We start from the raw sequence: 21,142 nt of genomic DNA, 5'->3' as shown, positions 1-21,142 counted from the left end.
AATATTACATAAATCATCAGGTACAGCGCGGTATCAAGTCACCACTGGTAAACCCAATTAGAGTCTGGTTTCCACTGAGACAGGCAGGCTGGTCCCATAAGTGAAGGTGATTTGAGCTGAGTAAACAGGCAGGGAATAACTGGCTGGAGGGATGTGGGAATGTTTGTTGGGAATGCTGGAACGTGGTGCACTCGCAGTCGCGGGATGAGCGGACGTAACCGGCTTTGGAGCGCCTGGCCGCCAGCGCTTAAACCCGGCTAATCTGATTGGATTAACACCAACCTGCCCGGCTCCACATGAGCGCGCGCATGCACACATTTGTACTATATGCCAATCAGCCGGGGCTGCCTCTGCAGCTTCCTGGAGTTCATCTGGATTCTGGGTTGTGCTGGCTGGCTGGCTGATGGCACCATGCTGAGCTACCCACATGCACACGCATCCGCTCTCACGCCACGCACACACACACATTCTCAATTCACACACAGAGCCATCTTAGAGTGCAGTGATTTGTGCTGTGAATCTGAAACAGACCTATTGAAAGAAGACTAATGCCCAGCACTTGACAACCGTGCTAATTGACTAGCCCCCTCCCCAGCAATGAAACTAAACGTTTTCACCCCTCCGTCTTTTATCTTTTCAATCATTCCCTGACAGCTCTCCTCTTGTCCCACACTCATCCCATCCTCTTCCTCATATCACTCTTCATCACCTCCATCTCCATCTCCGCCTCTCTCCCTGCTCCCGCTGTCCTTCCCCACCACCCCACCCCCCCATACTCATACATGTAATCATTCATTAGAACCAAGGCAGTTGTCCATTAGGCAAAGCAGCCATTTTGGAAATTGCAGCAAATCTTCCATGAAAAGACATTTCCTCTAATGCAGTAGTCACGCTCGGAGGGAGAGGGAGAGGGAGAGGGAGATGGCAAAAAGGGAGAGAAAGAAAGACGAGTGGGCAGAGATGGAGAGAGGAGAAAAAAAAGAGGAGGAGAGGGAGGAAAAAGTGAAGGAGAGAGATAGAGAGTGAGCCCCCCGGCCATAAAGCCACCAAGCGGAAAGCAAGCCTGCTGTTTGATTAGAGAGTGACACCATCATGGAGGGAAGGAGGGAGGAAAGGACGGAAGGAGAGGGAGGGAAAGTGTTTGAGAGGCAAGCAGAGGGGATGAAGAGGAGGCGGGAGAGAAAGAGATGGAGAGAGAAAACAGGGAGTGATTTCAGAGGGCCCAGATAGAGGCAGTAAAATTAGCCCCATCACTTCGCTTACTAAGACGCTCTATGACACACAAGGATTAAAACAGACACGCACACACACACACACACAGTTATGAGATGTGTGCGCAAACACACGTGCACAAGGACAGATGGTATCCCCCATCTGAAAGTGTGGCTCTAATTTGAGTAAAGTGGTAGATACCTCCTTAACCAATTAGAGGCCCCATATCTAAGGCCTCGCATTAGGGCTGTATCTGTTTGTCTCACACACTCATTAGTGTGTGTACTACTATGTGCGTGTGTGTGTTTGTATTAGCGTGTCCCGTGGGATCACTGAGGAACATTAAAACTGATATAAGAGGTGGAAAATGACAAATCCACTCTGAGTGGTGAGCTGCCGAGTATGTGAGTTCTTTTCTCCCACAATGCCACTGTTCATCTCGATCTCATCTCATCACCGATCAAAGGCAGACCTGTCTCTCCTATTACCCACCATTCATCTCGCCGCCGCTTGCTCCTGCTTAATGCACCTCCCTCCAAAGCTGACACATTTGTCACCGGACCAAACTGAGCCTAATCCATCGTAGCAGGTTCTTTTTTTTCCTCCCCTACCCACAATTTATGATTTACTGAATGTGAAAAACCAGCATATTCAATCCAATTTCCTCAATGTCTCGAAAACGTTTTTATGCTCTCTTGAAGTAGAAACATTTTTTGAAGCAGCACAGTGCAACACACAGTGATACAAAGCCATCTGTAGAATCGATAAATAATACAGCCATGACAACAGGGCCTGGAAAATGCTACGTTATCAATACAAAACAGCTCAATAGTGGCTTTGGACATGAAATGTTCTTTAAAGAAAATCACATAAATGTCAGACTGGCTGTCTCTCTGTTGTGTAAATGGCAACTGGTGAGCTTACACAGTCATTATACTCTCTGCTTTACTATACAAATATACAGTGTATATAAGTAGAGCTGGAACATTACGTGGATTAATTGATCAGTTGATCATACTTCTGCAATTATTGGTCACATATGATTATTATTGTCACATACATATACTGTCTTATAACATATATGCTCCCAAACTACTATTATTATTAATATTTTATCATTACTTAAATCAATGTTACCGTAGATATAGTCATTAGTGTCTGCCCTGCATCTGTCTCTGTCTCTCTTTATGTATATTTGGTCATAAAGATTACTGCAAATTTACTATCTTGATCTATTATTATCTATTTTTTTCCCATTAAAGGGTTTTTGGGGGAGTTTTCCTTATCTGCTGTGAGGGTCCAAGCACAGAGGGATGTTGTATGCTGTAAAGCCCTCTGAAGCAAATTAATGAGATTGAATTGAACTGAATCTTCGATTATTAAATTGCAGAATCTTCATAATCGATTAATTTAAGTCATTTATTTTTGGTTTCATGTATTCAAATGTGAATATAGAGCTGCAATAATAAAGTCAACTAATCAAGTAGTAGTCTGACAGAAATATCTGCCAACTATTTTTTATAACTGATTAATCGTTTAAGTAATTTTTCATACAAAAATGGTAGAGTCTCTTAAATATGGATATTTCCTGCTTTTCTTTATTTCATATCATATCAAACTCAACATCTTTGGGTTTTGTACTGATAAAACACAACATTTAAAGACTGAGTGGATTCATTGATCAATTTGCAGAATCTTAATAATCAATCAATTACAGTCATTTATTTTGGCATCTTTTGGTTTTATGTTTTCAAATGTAAATACAGAGCTGCGGTGATAAGTCGACTAATCAAGTAGTCGATTGACAGAAGATAATCGGCAACTATTTTGAAAATTGTTAACGTCATATTTCATACAAAGATGGCAGAAAATGCTGTTTTCAGCCTCTCAAATATAAAATTTCCTGCTTTTCTGTTTCATATCATACTAAACTGAACATCTTTGGGTTTTGGACTGATAAAACACAACATTTAAAGACTTCACCTTGGACTTTGAGAAACTGAGAAGGTAATTTTCCTTATTTTTTAACATTTTATAGAAGAATTAATCGCGAAAAAACAATCTGCAGATTAATCGCTAATGAAAATACTCATTAGTTGCAGCCCTAAAACATCATAAGACTACACCTTTTAAATACAAGTATATAGAATATACAGTATATATAAGTAGAGCTGAAACATTAGGTAGATTCATTGATCAGTTGATCTTCAAATATTCATTTGCAGAATCTTAAAAATCGATCAATTCAAGTCATTTATTCTGGCATTTTTTGATGTCATGTTTTCAAATGTGAAAACAGAGCTGCATAGAAAATAATCGACAACTATTTTGATAACTGATTAATTGTTAAGTATTTTTCATACAAAAATGGCAGAAAATGAATTGAGAAAAATAATCTGCAGATTAATCGTTTATGAAAATAATTGTTAGTTGCAGCCTTACAACTGAGTATGTTTGAATATATGGCTATCTTTTGGCATGTTAATCAGATGAAACATGCTATTTAAATATGTCAACCCAGGCTCTGAAAACTTGTGATGTGAACTTTTACTATTTGCTGCTATGGTTAACCAACAATGAAAATAACTGTCTGTTTCAGGACCAAACATTAGCCCATATATTTCTTTTCAGCACCAAATGAAAGCCAATATATGAGTAAATGTGAATTAAAACTTTCCTAATAATGTTCTTGAATCTTAGTCGAATTTTCTCATGGATGTGTTCTCTGACATTCAGGAGGCGTATTTATGTGCCTGAATCCAGCTGATGGAAATGGTCCTAATTCACATTTTATTTTTACAGCATTTGAAACGTTTGTGTAAAATTCACTTGACAGCTGGATGAGAACACAGCTGCAGAGCGAGGCTGGATCTCTCGACGCTGGAGCTGCTGCTGCTGCTGCTGCTCGTGCGGTCAGAGATTCTCTAGATAGGCCGTTTTCTCTTCTCGGTTTCTCACAGTTAACAACGCAGCTCCAAAACCACTTCCTCCACAGAGCGGGCAGGTATGAGGTGTGCCAGATGCGTTAAATCATTGGCTGGGGCTACAGGCTCTTCACCTCCGCCACAGTGACAGTACGCACAGCTGACTTTAAAGCTCTGTGTACGACGCTGCGCCGAGAAATCCCTCACCATCGCTCTGTAAACACAGATGATCTTTTTCACACTCTCCCTGGCCTCTTCACCACACTGCTACTGCCCTCAAGACAAATGTCCCTAAACAAGCATTACCACAGTGATGCAATGAGAGCCAACAAGAGAGCCAAACACTGAGGGACACAAGGATTCAAACATACACAGACAGAAGCATGCAATGAGACAGAAAAAGGCACAAAAACAGGAAGGGAAACAGAGAGAGTGTGATTCCAGCTTCTCTTCAAAGCTCCTCATTGCAGCGATTCACTTCACTTTCCTGTGGAAGTGGAGGTGTGTGTGTGGAGCAGCATTGTTTTTCTTCAGGGTGCCATTAAGCATGTAGTCCCTTGTTTCTCCTGTCAGGAGTGATAGGATAGTCGATTATACCAGAGGCAAGAGATCCTCTCCATGCATGCATACCTAGACCTCTCATCTACGCTGCCTCCGTCTCTCTTTCTGTTCCCATGGCCTCCTCAGGTGTACACAAACACAGACACGCACACAAACACACACCCACACGAGTTCAGGGCTCCGAAGCAGTGCTCACAAAAGTGATGAAAGGCCGTTTATCCTGCTTCCACTGTGATATCTCGGCTCGCCATGCAGAATGGCCGGACACGTTATCACCTCTGACCAGGGGAAACCACGGGAGTCAGGACTGACGCCAGGAGCAAATACCAGCGCTAGTGTGTGTGTATGTGTGTGTGTCCCAGCAGTAATAATCACCCGGATTAGAGCGGAGCCAAACCCCCGCAGGGTCCCCCCTCTTCTACCCCCTCCTACCGACCCAGCCCAGCCCTGCCCAGCCTGCAGCTCTGATCCCCAGTTTGAGCAGCCATGGGAAGCAGAGCAGCCGGCCTGACATCTCCAGCGCGCCTGGCTGCCAGACAGAAAGGCCGAGAGGCGAATAACACTTCTTTCTTTCTTGAAATCTCCATGTATCCCAACCCCCTCTTCCCCCTCCCCACCTTTTTTGTCCTATTGATCACCCATAGCCAAAATAAAAATACTGAACAAGCTCAGGCAATACAAAGACACATAACCCATTCAACAAGCATACCCTTTAACCACAAGGGTGCAGTGAAATGGAAGTTGATACAGCCGTCAATATGTCTGGGTAAGGGATGCGATATGTTGGCAACAACAATGGGAAGGCGCGGAGAAGAAAATGGGTTATAACTTAATAAGAATGCATGTCGTGTCTGGATGCCTCGCAGTCAATGCAAGGGATTATTACAGCATGGAAATGTTACCTAGATGTATTGCACTCGCCATGCCTGAAATAAATTCACCTGAATCTCTGTGCGATTCTGTGGGAGGGCACCCAGATATTGGTGCCTATCAACAATTGTCAGAGGCACTGTTGAGCTCCTGTGGCATCTGTGACAGCACAATGTGGAAATGTCGATCAGCATTTGTCTCCCTGCATCCTACCTCGGGAAGATGCACACCATCCTTGACATTCGTCTTTTATTCAAAACCTCAGCATCACACCACCCCACCCAGAAGAAGACCTTTGATTCAGGATAACATCTTGTGGCAACTCTAATGTGTCTGTGGTTTACAGATATGGGGTTTTAGCACCAGTATATCACCTTGTGTTGTGTTTCATCTCCTCTGATATCACTACTGCATTTCTTTAGTGTGAATAAGACCAAAAATAGCTGCAAAGTTTTGATATGTTGTGTGAGGAGATGCTTTAAAATGTACCATTAGATGATTATAATTGTCTCTCCAGGGGAATAAAGCTGCATTAAAGGCAGTTTTGTGGAGCAGATAAAGATGTGTAAGAAGTGGGACTGTCATTTTATATTCATTTGATTTCAATTTTAGCCTAATTTTAAAAAAGAAACACTGTGTACAGCTTTGTGAGTGTACAGTGACCTCATTGTACCTTTGTGTCTCAGCTGTGGCATCACTGCAATGCACTTTAAATTGATATATAATAAGAGTAACCTAGTTTAAAAGTTGCATAAACATGATTTTTAAATATATAGATCCCCAATTTCTGACACACACTTGAAATTCCTCACACAAGAAAGCAAACATCTCCCAGCTTTACCTCTGATTCTTCTGCTTGTTCTCCTTCTTGTTGAGGACCCCCGGCACACAGTTGGTGAGCTCGGTCCAGTCGGCGTGCAAGCCGCAGCTCCAGCCGGTGGAGAACCGGGAGAAGAGCCAGGTCTCCTTGCGGTTCGGCCGGTAGCAGGTACACTTCTTCTGGCCCGGTCTGCAGTCGCAGGGGACCTCCAGACGGACATTCTGGACCAGGTGCCGGCCGAAGGTAGTCCCCCCGGTCTTCTGGATGTGCAAAAACACAATCACGTCCTCCCCTTTGATTTGGAAATCAATCGTCCTCTCCAGGTCCCTCACGGGGAAGTAGTATTTCTTAACGTAGTGGGGGTCCGGAGTGGGGAAGATGTCCCCCTCGTCTTCCTCCGTGAAATAACCGTGCGGGGAGCCGAAATTGATCACCCCGGGAGCCACGTACTGATAGAGAATCAGCATAAAACACACGGATCCGACGACGATCAACAAGAATTTGCTGCTCCTCTCGACCATGTTCCTTCCAAGTGCGGGTCCCACAGTACGCTACCATTTCCCAGTCAAGCCGACAACAGGGAGCAGGGCGCTCGGCTTCGGCATTCTCGCTCTCTCCCCCCCGCCAACAACGACTCGTTTTCGGGGCTCAAGAGTGGCTCATTCCGCGTCGAGGCGACCGGCGAAGTTGGCTCATCGTTCACCGAGACCGTTCAACACCGTGAAAGACGCATTGTAACTCGCTGGAAGCCCCCCCAGTAGCCGACCCTCCCCCGTTTACTTTACTTTGGTTTCCAGTCTACACAACAGGCTCACTGCATCACCATGGAGTTATGTACCCAGGATGCAGCGCGACTCCTACCTTTTCAACGTCTCTCGCTCGCTCTATCTCTCCGAAAAACACAGCGAGGAGCACAGGCGCTTTAATTTATTGGTTCACACGTAACGACCGCGTCATCCGCTGCCAGCCAATAGCAAGTGGCCTCACATAGATAGCTAGATAGATAGATAGATAGATAGATTACGGAAGCGTATTGCATTCACTTGACAAATAAAAAAAGCCCTGTTTTTCTGAGTAATTTTTCTGTTTTTCGGAGTAATTTATTTATTTTTGTTTTTGGTGTATTTTTTTCTGTTTTTCTGAGTAATATTTTCTGTTTTTCGTGGTATTTTTTTCTGTTTTTCGTTTGTCAACGTTAGCTGACAAATTTGTTTTGAGTAACAATGTCCAGCATGATGGAAAAAAACTGTTAGCTTAACGTTACCTGACAACTGAAATCATGCCCATACACGTTTGTCAGGTAACTTGTTCCAACCTGTTACTAACCTAACCCGTTACATTGAGCGATAGGCCTACACTAGAAGGATGCAGTGGAAAACATAGCTACATTATCATACCCTGTGTGTAACTAATTACGTGCCTTACCCTTATTGATCCCGTAGTTGAAAGTGTCTAGGAGTCGGAGCACGGATGCAAAATACATCCATGAGCAGGAGTCACCATGGATGCAGGGGTCACTTGCAGGTGCCAGGTGGGAGCTTCTCGCGAGATTTTGAAGTATCTCGTCTCCTCGTTCAGGAAAAAAAATTACCACGAAAAACTGAAAAAAAATTACCACAAAAAAACTGAAAAAATACCCCGAAAAACAGAAAAAAATACCACAAAAAACAGGGAAAGAATACTCAGAAAAACAGAAAACATTACTCAGAAAAACAGGGAAAAATTACACCAAAAAAACAGAAAAATAAATAAATTACTCCAAAAAAACAGAAAAAAATTACTCAGAAAAACAGGGCTTTTTTATTTGTCAAGTGAATGCAATACGCTTCTGTAATAGATAGATAGATAGATAGATAGATACCACACTGTCAAAGTCCTGCATTAAAAATATTACTAAGCAGGGGCGTAGCACAAAAATTCAGGGCCCTGTGCATAAGCAGTCTCTCTGGGCCCTCCGCCCCTCCTCTCTCGACCCATGAGACCATTATACATTTTTAAAAAGAGAGCAATCATGACAGTACACAGTGTGGGGTACAGGGAACACATGAACACACTGTTTTTAACACTTTCCCTGCCAGAGTATCATCAAGTTGCCAGCCACTGTCAGCATTTTTGATCATATTCACTAATCTTTCAAGACCCACCCACAAAATATTTTTTTTCTATGAATATTTAAACAGTTTACACACGAAACTAAAGAAGATGCCCTCTGTTTTTAAACACAAGAAACATTTTTATTCTATCTTATTCCATTACACTTTTATAAACACTTGAATTTGTGCATTTTCATTTAAAAAAATGCAACATTTCAGACAAAAAGCTGAGGCAAAAAAGCATTTGTCAAAAAATGTAATTTTCAAGTACAAAATCAATTTCACATTTACATTTTTTTCTCATTTCCTTACATGTGCTTTGATTGTATAAAAAAAAAAAAAATGAAGCAGCAAGCTAATTAGGAAGTTGTAGACATTTACCTTAGCGGCTGGAAATATTCCCATTACTTCCATTTTGATGGGTGCAAAGATGACAACAACACTGTTGCAGCAGGTAGTCGTACTAAAACTCTTTCCACTGCGAAAAATGAAACACCTCAGCTACTATGACCGACAGCATAACAATGTGAAGTTCCAGGAAATACACCCCACCAAAGGTGAGTCCTCCTCTGCCGTGGACGTCAGCTGTAGCGCTACACTGGCCAAACTGGATTTTAATAGTGGACAGCTGCAGCTACAAAGAAGTAATGAAGTTTGTGGCTGGATATGTGGTGGATGAACTGTTGGTCCACGAGTGACTCTCCATCTTCAAGGCAGATCTTTGGGAAAATACTGATCACGGGCAACTGAAGACCCCCAGGTATAAAAAAAAAAGCTAGCTATCTAGCCTTAGCTACACTTACCTGCAATTACCCATTCACACATCTGAATTTTGGGGGGATACGCAATTACCATTTTTATGGGGTGTAATGGAAAAGTAATATAACGAGTAGTACAACAAATTACTGTTGGCAATTCAGGGGATGGAAATAATGAAAATAAATACATTTCCACCACAAATGAATGCAGAAAAGGCACACATTGGTGCAGAAAAGTTTGCCAGAATGCAAGAAACTAAACTTTTGACCCCCCAAATTTTCAGGTGGATGACCCCCAAACCCCCCTGCTTCATATGTACGCTCCTCTCAGTGCTGAATGCCCATTTAGCTTCTCATTTAATTGGTTTTATCTTTTATCCTGCAGTTGCCACTCGTGGCCACAGTTTAGCAAATTACACAGTCTCGCTTTAGGTGCAATTTTCTACTAATTCTACTGCTGCTTTATGCATTAGGAAATATCATACTTGTTTCCTCCATCACAGTTATTAACAGCTGTAGTTGCTAATTACAGCACAAATCAAGTTAGAGGCAATACAAAACCTATGATAAGCTTAAAAAATACAAGGCATTGCTGTAGGCAAGGCTGGATTACCCTGCAGCCTCAGGTCCTTTGTGGCGCCGATGGTTTGAAGGCTTGATTAGTATTCATGAATTACTTTGGTAATATGCACCACTAAAGTACAACAAAAACTGAAATGATAGGGCTCCGAAGTGGCTCCTGCATTTTAATACGAAACTTGAGTCCCTGTCTGATATCATAAAGGGGCCAAGTTTCAAAAGAGATGCATATTTAAATGGCAAATTACTGCTTTCATGTTTTGTATTGGGGTTTTTAATATGACACACTGGAGGTCACATTTGACCCTTTAAAAAAAACTTTTTTTTTATTAAGACAGACAACATACACAGCATATAGCAACACACAGCACGGTGCACATATACATATCTAGCGGGCATGTAGTCATGGCTAAGCCTCCCTCTGGCCACCAACTTCCTATTAGCATGTTAACTTCTTCCCTTTAACAAGTACCATAACATATACACATATACAATACATACACACACACACCCACACACATATCCACAAATGATGTAATACATAAAACAGGCAAACACCTCCTGAGACCCTGTGTCCTCATATGACGACATCACGTTTTGGGTTTACTTGACCTTACACTTCCTTCTACTTAACTCAGACCTGTTGTCCTCATTCGTGGACACTATTTTGTGCCATCTAGTGGCAGTAGGAGCACCATAGACTAATCTATGTAAAAACAAGATGGCAGCCATCTCTGCCAAGTCAGTCTGCAGCCGATCCCGACACAAAAGTGGACAAGGTTCAAAACCTGATCACGTTTTATGGTTGAAACTTGTTTATTTATGATTAATAATGTTTGTAGTTTGATATGGCAACAAATTTGACCAATTTTAGCAACAGTGACAAGATAAGACACTGAAGACCTTGGGACTTAATTATCGTCTCGTTTGAGGACACTGGGACTTTGTTATTGTTGACAATGTTTGGTTTTTTTTATACTTACCAGGTCCTATTGATCCCAAATAGCTAGGAAAAATTAAAAATGCACACCAAACAAAAGTTCGGATCTGAGGAGAATGCACATACACACAAATGCGCACTAAATAGGAGTATGTACAGAGGTGGGTGAGTAGGCAAAAACCAGTAATGGCATGAAGTTTAGGAAAAGAAATTATAATATCAATAGTTATGATTGCAAGAGTAATGCAAGGAAATATTCATAAAATCATATGATACATAATCATCAGCTTAATGTGGCCCTGACTAGGCTGAATCTGATCCACCAGGCACAGGGTCATTGCTGAAGGGCCATAACGGGCACCACATAGGTCCAATCCGTCTATCCCACAACCCTTTTTTTTTTTTTTTCTATTTTGGTTAGCTCTACATCACACCATCAACCTCTACATCAGGGGTGTCAAACTCATTTTCATTCTTGGGCCACATACAGCCTAATTTGATCTCAGATGAGCCGGACCAATTAAACCATCGTACAACAACCCGTAAGTATCATCACCTTCAATATTATCCCCTTTTTTTGTGTGAATAATTACAAGTACATTCTGTAGACGCTCATCCTTGTACAAAATAGATAAAGAGCCTGAGATCAGAGAACTGTATTCAGGTGAGGGTGGAAAAGCCTCTGAATTTGAATTGTACATGAAGTAGACAACACATTGTTTAACTTGCTCCTGAAACCTGACACCTCTTAGTCCAGTCATCTAGTGGGCCGGATTGGACCCTTTGGTGGGCCGGTTCTGGCCCACAGGCCGTATATGTGATACCCTTGCTCTACATCATAATAAGACTTATGCAATTAAAAACTATTTTGAGGTTTTAGTTTAGGCTACAAAAATACATTTTTCATATCAAAACACAATGTTCAATTTCTACTGCCCCCCCCCAAAAAAAAAACATGCAACCATGTCGGAAAATTACCATCAAAAAGCTATTTGTTTAAATCTGTCTTTTAAAACTACTTTTAGAATTTTGTGAAATAGTGACCTTTGGTGGGGAAAAAGGCGTAGCGACTTCTATCAATGAAAAAAACCGCCAGGAGGCTGAGTAGGCTCTTAACTGTGACTCCTTTAAAGAAATGCTGAAGTCCTAAGATGCGTTTTATATTATTTATTTAATAAACAATTGAGACAACTAAAGCAAGATGAGATAAAACATGAGCCAAAAACTCACCCTCTTTGTCTAAAAGCCGCCACGCCAGTGAATAACCAGGTAAAATAACGTGAAACCACACCCACCCTGTGCCAACGACAACTACCAGAAGTGAAAGTGACCAAAAGAACATGTGCAGACTAAACAAATAATAAACAACAGAGGTTAAATACACATTCTGGCTCCTGCAAAAGGTACATTATGATGCAAAATATATTTTTACTTTGCATTACATGCATTTTTGTGCAGTCTGTATTCACCATCCATTCCTTCCTGTACACAGTGAACCATTTCTTTCTATATACAATTAAAACAAGCCTGGAAAACTGTACAGATCATTTCAATAAGATGATGAAGACAGAAAGTTTCTTCCCAGACAGTACAGACACCGCCTACAGAAAGACAGACAGTACAAATAAAAGTCAAAATAAATTGCTTAAGACTGGATGGAGAACAAACAGTAACAGTTAAAGCAAACACACCTCTTTCAGTTTATATAAAGCAATTTGAATCCACAAAAACAGTTCTCGTTCTCAGTGAAATGTGGAAATAAAAGCAGTCTAGCAGGGGAACGTATTGGATTTCTGGTGAAAACAGGAGAAGTAAGAAAAGCTTATTTTTAGCTGTTGTAAAATCAGTGAATTATCTCCTTTGAGTGCAACTTCCTTATTTATATCACAAGAAACAGCAAAACAAGAAGTAACACAAACAGTGATCCAAAGCTCCAACCTGATTCATTGACTGGAGGGCTGCAATGCCAGACAACCATGAGATCAACCAGTCCCTGTTGGTTCACGCTGCCTTTCGCGTTGCTGCCGCTGGTGGTCAGCACTGAGCCCTGCTGCTGCTGCTGCTTTACCACAGCTGAACAACTTGTCAGGGATATTTATGTGATTCCCAGGGGTGATTACTGTCGACTCCAACATGTTTTGACTAATCACATCTACGAGTGGACGACAGAGACATGTTTCAACTGCTGGATGTTGTTCAGATAAGACTGACTCTACCAAAGCTGACTGTTTTTTTTATTATTATTTCCACCACCACCAGTGCCCCTGAGGTTTAGCTGCAATTTCTCAGGCATTTGTTATTGCAGATGTTTATTGTGGTAATAGGGCAGAGCGAGATGACTGGCTGCGTGTAATCTTGGAAAGCTACCAGGCCTGATTCCCACATGTTTCTTAAATGAAGCTCAATCAGTAAGATCAGCCCAATCAGCAGGCCCGGGGGTGTGAAAGCAGCAGTTGGTTGTGGCTGATGGCAAATGAGGTTGGTAAGAGATGAGGGTATATTTTCACTTGGAGTGGTTTGGGTTGATGATGTGATGTGTGTTCAGTCAGGCTGTAATTGCCCGTGTGCTTATCCACAGTTTCAGCTTCCATGATTTCCCAGTTGGATGTGGATCTCTAAAGGCCTGAGCTCAACCTCTTCCTGAAAACCTGCCATAACTTATAATTTATCTCAGGTAGTTTTTTTGAGGAGGACCAGGTGTTCACAATTTCAGATACGCAGATACTTCAGCTGCACTTTAGAAACAGTTTTGGTGTTTAAAAATAGCTCTCATTTCCCTTCTGGTCCTTTTAAAACCGAAAGTGTTCAACTGATTTACAAGAAAAGGATCGACAACCATCTTGGGTTCCCCTTTCTGATAAGATACCACATACATATACATATATACATTTACTAATGCATTATAGATCAGTGTTTATTGTCCTTACTCAGAAATAATACTGTTATAAATGCTGGTAATGGGTTTCACACTTTCTAATGATGGTCCACACAAATCTGCAGTTTTACAGAGGCTCTTACTGATGAGTTAAGGAGCTTAAAATGTTAGGGTTAGTGTTAGATAGGAGGCTAATTAAAGGGATTTTTCACAACCTGGCAACCCAAAGATTCTTATTAATGACTTGTTGCTGATATATGAAGCTTTAGTAAATGATTTATAAACTCTATATATATGTATGTTTCTGCACTCCACGGATACTTTACATTTGCGCTGTTCATGTGTATCATATCAGCGTCTCTAAAGTGACATGGTGTATCAGCTGACTTTGTCATCAGGAGGTGGAGGGGATGGTGGTTGGCCGGCTGCTTTTTAAGCGAACACTGCTGTGTTTCTTGCAGCTTTTTAAACACCAAACGTGGGTGTTGTTTAGGGAGTTGTCTAAGCTTTACCTGCAGCTTTTTTCACCCCCAAACATGGTTGTTTTATAGGGACCCATCGCTGTTTGTCCAGCAGCTTTTCAGCTCCCAAATGTAGATGTTTTTCAGGCACTCGTCTCTGCTTTGCCTGCATCTTTTGCACCCTCAAATGCGGTTGTTTTGTAGCGACCTGTTGCTGTTTTTCCAGCAAATTTTCAGCCCCCAAAGATGGGTGTTTTTACAGACCCATCGCTGTATTTCCTATAGCTTCTCAGCCCCCAAATGCGGGTGTTTTTTAGGGACTCGTCTCTGCTTTGCCTGCGGCTTTTTCACCCCCAAAAGTAGTTGTTTTTCAGTGTCCCATCGCTGTTTTTCCAGCAGTTTTTCAGCCCCCAAATGTGGGTGTTTTTTAGGGACTCCTCTCTGCTTTACCTGTGGCTTTTTCACCCCCAGAGGTGGTTGTTTTTTTTAGCAGCCTGTCGCTGCTTTTCCAGCAGCTTTTCAGCCTTAAAACATGGGTGTTTTTAAGGACCTGTGGCTGTGTTTCCTGCAGCATTTCAGACCCTAAATGTGAGTGTATTTAAGGACCTGTTGCCGTATTTCCTGCAGCTTTTCAGCCCCCAAACTTGGGTGTTTTTTAGCGTCCTGTTGCTGTTTTTACTGCGGCTTCTCAGCCCCCAAATGTGGGTGTTTATGAGGGACTTGTCTAAGCATTGCAAATGGCTTTTTCACCCCCAAATGTGGTTGTTTTTTAGTGACAGGTTGCTGTTTTTACAGCAGCTTTTCAACCCAGAAACAGGGGTGTTTTTAAGGACCCGTCACTGTATTTCTTGCAGCTTTTCAACTTCCAAACATGGGTGTTTTTAGGGACTTGTCGCTGTATTTCCTGCAGCTTTTTCGTTCCCAGACATGGGTGTTTTTTAGGTACTCGTCTCTGCATTGCCTGCAGCTTTTTCGCCCCCAGATGTGGGTGTTTTTCAGTGACCTGCCACTGTTTTTCCAGCAACTTTCCAGCCCCCAAACATGGGTGTTTTTAGGGACCTGTCACTGTATTTCCTGCAGCTTTTCAGCTCCCAAATATGGGTGTTTTAGGGACTGGTCGCTGTGTTTCCTGCAGCTGTTTAGCCCCTATACATGGGTGGTTTGTAGTGACCTGCCGCTGTTTCCCTCCAAATGTGGTTGTTTTTAAAGCAACCTGTTACTCTTTTTCCAGCAGTTTTTAAACCCCAAAAAATCAGTGTTTTACAGCCCCTATATGTGAGTGTTTTAAGGGACCCGTCACTGTATTTCCTGCAGCTTCTCAGCCCCCAAATGTGGTTGTTTTTAGGGCCTGTATTTTTTGCAGCTATTTAACCCCCATACATGTTTTTTTTTTTTAGCGACCTGTGGCTGTTTTTCCAGCGGTGATAATGCCACGAAAAGCTGTTGTTTTTTTACAGAGACATTGTTGTGTTTCCTGCCAGGATAGTTGCAAGACAAGCAGTTGTTTTTTCCAGTGGGGATTGTGTCCCCTGAACAGGGTATTTAAAGCCAAAACCTGATCTTTTCCTTATAACTAAGTGATTTTTGCGCTAATGTAGCAATGTTACCTATCTCTGGTTTGCAGAAATGTACAATGCCAACATTTTTTTTTTGATGATTGGGTTTATTAACGCCATTAGTTTACACTTAAGTACAATGTATTAAGGCTGACTTATCAGAAAGTGGTACCATATTTTGATTATCTGTAGAAAGTCATTTGCTGAGCAAAGCCAAACTTTTGCTGATGTCAGCCTTCTTCAAAAAGAGGAACACATCAACATGGACTCCAAACCAGATGTTTTTTTAAACAGATGTTTGAAGAAATATTCCTCTTTTTAGGGAATGACAAATCTGACTAAGATCTAAAAGTTCCCTATTTTTAATACATGTGTGGTTTGGATCGTGTGAAGAAGTTCCTCTTTTCAGTGATGGCATTTTCCAAAAGCCTTTTGCCTACGTGTGATGTGTGTATGCTCTTTAGCCTCTCTGCCTTATGCCCTCCACTCCAGCTTCTAAAACATGAGGATTAACTGCTTTTCTCTGTTGTTTATTGTTGTAAGTAGAATATATTTGGGGTTTAGTGTGTTTATCAGACAAAACAAGTAATTTTAAGGAATTAGAAATTGGAAAAACAAAAGGATCAATAATGAAAATGTCCCTTCCACGCAGGCTGAAACGAACAATTTTCAAAGATTATGTTTTTGGTATTTTGCATTTATTGGACAGTTTACAGTGAAGGCTGGATTGGCATCCAAATAAGATCCAGGTTTACAGTGGGTCAACTGGTGTGTACTGGGAATATACACCACTAAAATCAATATTAACTGACACGATGACGACTTGAAGGCGGCTCATAAAGAGGATCCATCTGTTAAAAGTGTAGTTTTCAGATTATATGTTGTATATTCCTAAATTAATTCATTTAATCAAAAGCATAGACATCAAATCTGGAACAGGTAGTTGGCAGGCTGACAGGGACCCTGCAGCCAACTGTCAGTCGCCAGAGGAAAATGTTGTTGTACTTTCTGCACACCACAGATACGTTACATTTGTACGCTTCATACGAATCATATCAGAGCATAAGGACTGAATTGGGTGACTTTTACTGAATATGGATTTTACTGTTACATTCTCTGCTGCTCTGTCTCCCTCTCTCTACATGTAGGCACAAACATGCTCAAACATTAACAGATAAACACACACCTGCACTCTAAGGACCACAATGGAAATAAGCTCTTGGGCTTTATTGTGTTTTATCCTGTGATATAAGGATATGATTCCTCCTGAGGAGGCTGTGCATATAATATTTATTTATATGTATATATGCTGTACTTTTTATATAATATGTTGCCAATAAAAAAAAAAACTATGCAAAATTTCAGTGTAGACCACATGACTACAGTGCCACAGTTTGGATTACATGTACATGAGATGAGTTTCTTATAAAGAGGAGGAGAGGATGATATGCGAGACGGTTGCCACGCAGCGACCACCGGTCAATACCAGCTGTGTTTTCTGTTGTGACATTTCCAGCGCTGATTGTGGCAACAACAACTGGGTATTCTTTAAGGAGTGGGCAACACATATTCAGCGGTTATTGCAACAACAACTGGGTAATATTGTGACAGTGACACATTTCCAGTGGTGGTTGTGGCGACAACGATTGGGTATTTTTCAAGGTGACAGCGGCACATATTCAGTGTCACTTGTTGCAGCAACAAGCAGGTATTACTTAAGGCGCTGGCAGCACATTTCCAGTGGTGGTTATTACGACAACAACCAGGTATTTTTTAGGTGACGGTGGCACATTTCCAGTGGTGGTAGTTGGGACAACAACCAGGTATTTTTTAGGTGTTGGTAGCACATTTCCAGTGGTGATAGCTGGGACAACAACCAGGTATTTTTTGGGTGACGGTGGCACATTTCCAGTGGTGGTAGTTGGGACAACAACCAAGTATTTTTTAGGTGTTGGTAGCACATTTCCAGTGGTGATAGCTGGGACAACAACCAGGTATTTTTTAGGTGTTGGTAGCACATTTCCAGTGGTGGTTATTGCGACAACAACCAGGTATTTTTTAGGTGTTGGTAGCACATTTCCAGTGGTGATAGCTGGGACAACAACCAGGTATTTTTAGGCGACGGTGGCACATTTCCAGTGGTGGTAGTTGGGACAACAACCAGGTATTTTTTAGGTGTTGGTAGCACATTTCCAGTGGTGGTTATTGCGACAACAACCAGGTATTTTTTAGGTGTTGGTAGCACATTTCCAGTGGTGATAGCTGGGACAACAACCAGGTATTTTTTAGGCGACAGTGGCACATTTCCAGTGGTGGTAGTTGGGACAACAACCAGGTATTTTTTAGGCGACGGTGGCACATTTCCAGTGGTGGTAGTTGGGACAACAACCAGGTATATATATATATTTTTTTTAAAAGATATTTTTTGGGGCATTCTGGCATTTAATTGATAGGACAGACAAGCGTGAAAGGGGGAGAGAGAGAGGGAGTGACATGCAGCAAAGGGCCACAGGCTGGAGTCGAACCCGGGCTACAGCCTTGTACATGGGGCGCCTGCTCCACCACTAAGCCACCGATGCCCCAACAACCAGGTATTTTTAGGCGACGGTGGCACATTTCCAGTAGTGATAGTTGGGACAACAACCAGGTATTTTTAAGATGTTAGTGGCACAAATCCAGTGGTGATAGTTGGGACAACAACCGGATATTTTTTAGGCGACGATGGCACATTTCCAATGGTGATAGTTGGGACAACAACCAGGCATTTTTAAGATGTTGGTGGCACAAATCCAGTGGTGGTCATAGCAACAACAACTGGGTATTATTTAAGGGGACGGTGGCACATTTCCAGTGGTGTTAGTTGGGACAACAGCCAGGTACTTTTTAAGGCAACTGCAACACATTTCAAGCGGTGGTTCTAGCAACAGTACCATTTTTTTAAATGCCAAAACACGATCTGTTCCTAACCAAGTGTTTTTTGTGCCTTCATCTAACCCCACATTAACCACAGCATATTCACAAATTTAAGATTGAAAACTGAAACATAAAGAATAGTAATGTTTCAACATATTTTCTACATATAAAACATACAAATGTAAAATATCCATAGTTTACAGAAATATACACTGCCAAGATTTATTTGGATGATTGCATCGCTTTTGCACCACGGCCCCATAGGAGGTTAATCTAGCCGTGCGTAGAGTGGAGATATAGACAGGAAATATGGAGGGAGAGAGATACTGGGGCTCTTTGCTCCATTAAATGTTCCTGGAAATGGTGACTAATGCCACTCACACAATTTCCCAGAGTGCAGGGTGACATCTTCAGATTATTAGTTTCATTCAACCAACATATTTTAAACCAGTGGATGTTTTGTTAACTATAATATAAGACAGAAAAGCACATTTGAGAAGATGATAATAAGGTGTACTGGCCAATTTTCTATCAGTTAACCAATCAACTAATTGACATATTGTTTCAGCTTTGCTTTCCTTCACATCAGACACTGAATTCCTCTGTCCTCCCACCCACACTCGCCACATCTCCTCTGAGCTTACCACAGCCCTGTGGCCACCACATGTGCATCACCATGACTTCCCCAGAGCCTGAATTTACAATCATGAGTTAACTACATTTGTCAAATAACAAAACCCCCTGCTTGGCTCCGTCTCGTGTTTGGAATGTTTTGCACCTTGATGGCAGAAGACGTTTTTTTTTTTCCTTTTCCCCTCTGTCCTTTCCCTTCCTGAGATTATCCCAGCACGACTGGAGCTGAGCGGGTGAGGGCAACCAGCGTGTGTGAGCCGGTCTCAGTCTTGAATAATTCAGCCCTGCTTATTTACATGTTCTTTACTTACACTGAAGCAGCATCCGCCTGTCACACTGCTGTTAAACACACTCATGATTATGACTTCTGCCTCGCCCCTGGCATTACCCGGTTGTATTAAATACTGGGAGATTTTTTGGGTGAGAGTGTATGTGTGTGTATGTGAGAGTGCGTCTCGCTGTGTTTGCAAGACAGAGAGAAAGCGACTGAGAATATTAATACAGTGTGTTTGTGAGTGTTAACTTGTGTGTGTTTATGACGAGACGTTGGCGTGTGTGTTTTGCTCTCACCATGCGCAGTGTCATTATGAGCGGCGTTACTTAAAGAAGATGGATGTCACAGAGTGTGTTGCCCTCTGGCTCGGGTATAGAGATATGACAGTCTGTTTATCATCAGAACCAGTTTATTGTTGCTTTTGCATAATGATCCTGTTTAGATGGATATTTTCACACTGTTTCCAGAGGCTTTGAGCTGTGTATTATGTCCTGCCTCAGCGTGTCACACACACACCAACACACACACACTCACACACATCACGTCTCTTTGTTCCTTTTATGCTTACAATGTATTTCAGGGCACATTTTTATCAATGAGGTTTGTCTTTTGATAACGAATTAAGAGTCCCATATGTTTATGAGCAGGGAAAAAAAACAGGAAACAAGTGCACGGACACACACGCGTACAAATATTTACATATGTATGAGGCCCATGAAATGCCCCCAATTAAAATGCTGTGTGTATTAATAAATAAACAGGTGGTCAGTGGATTATAGCTGGTACTCGTGTTGACACAAGCTAAACAGGGTTCATTTATGGTGCTTACATCTTGATTTTTAGGGAATCTGCTCTCGCCTCCTAATGTCCGCCCTGCTCACACACACACGCACACACGCATCATGCTCAGACATGCCCCGTCTGTTTGTGCTTTATTTTTCAGTCAGCCAGCGGCCAGGACCGAATTCCACTGAGGCAAAACAACACAAAAACAAAAAGGCGATGGGGTATTAGAACTAAAACACACAAAAACCCATTTTCCCCCAACTTAACATTTTTTTGCGAGTGCAGCAGCGTATTTGTTTGTTCTTTATAAATAAACAAGCAAAAATTAAGTCAAAAGAATTACCAATCTGTTTTCATCATGGAGCGCTGAAATGAATTATTCCCTGAACCTTCGGAGTGTTTCAGACATAAATATTTTCTTTGGATGTGCCTAAGGGGGAAGTGCACACTGTAGAAAGAAAACAAAACTGGGCGCCATCTATTTCCTACATTCCAGAGTCTGTTAGTGTTGAGTGTGTGTGTTTGAAGAGGAGCACACACTGAGGAAGTTTGAGAGTGTGTGTGTTTATACATGATGCTAGATTTGAGTAACCCATGTGTGTGTACGCCGTACGGGTGTAACTGTGCATACAGGTGTTTGGACTTTTCATGTCAGCATGTTGTCTGTGCAAACACATGAGTTTCCATTTGTGTGAATTTTTCTCACGTGCCTCTAGGGCTATCCCTGACTAAGACTTTTCCTAGTTGACCAATAGTTATCATTTAGGGCCATTAGTCGACGACTCGCTGAGTTCATATTTTGGGCGGGGCAACACAATGGTTTGAGTTGAAGGTGTGAGAAAGAATAGTATCAGTAACATTGTTAACACTGTGCTACATTACAGAGA

At 41.8% G+C, this 21,142-nt stretch overlaps 1 protein-coding gene across 1 annotated transcript in view; it reads right to left on the bottom strand.

Moving 5' to 3' along the window:
• The window catches only part of hs6st1a (heparan sulfate 6-O-sulfotransferase 1a), an 80,552-nt gene extending 73,279 nt beyond the window's left edge, over nt 1–7,273 (bottom strand). Inside the window, exon 1 of the mRNA XM_050061313.1 lies at nt 6,409–7,273. Coding sequence (XP_049917270.1) covers nt 6,409–6,908 — 500 coding nt within the window. The 5' untranslated portion in view covers nt 6,909–7,273. The remainder of the gene's footprint in view (nt 1–6,408) is intronic.
• Nucleotides 7,274–21,142: the final 13,869 nt, after the last annotated feature.

This window comes from Epinephelus moara, chromosome 14, assembly GCF_006386435.1.
Source record: "Epinephelus moara isolate mb chromosome 14, YSFRI_EMoa_1.0, whole genome shotgun sequence".
NCBI lineage: Eukaryota > Metazoa > Chordata > Actinopteri > Perciformes > Serranidae > Epinephelus > Epinephelus moara.
The sequence above is the reverse complement of the archived record's forward strand: the minus strand, read 5'-3'. Positions and strand labels throughout refer to the sequence as shown.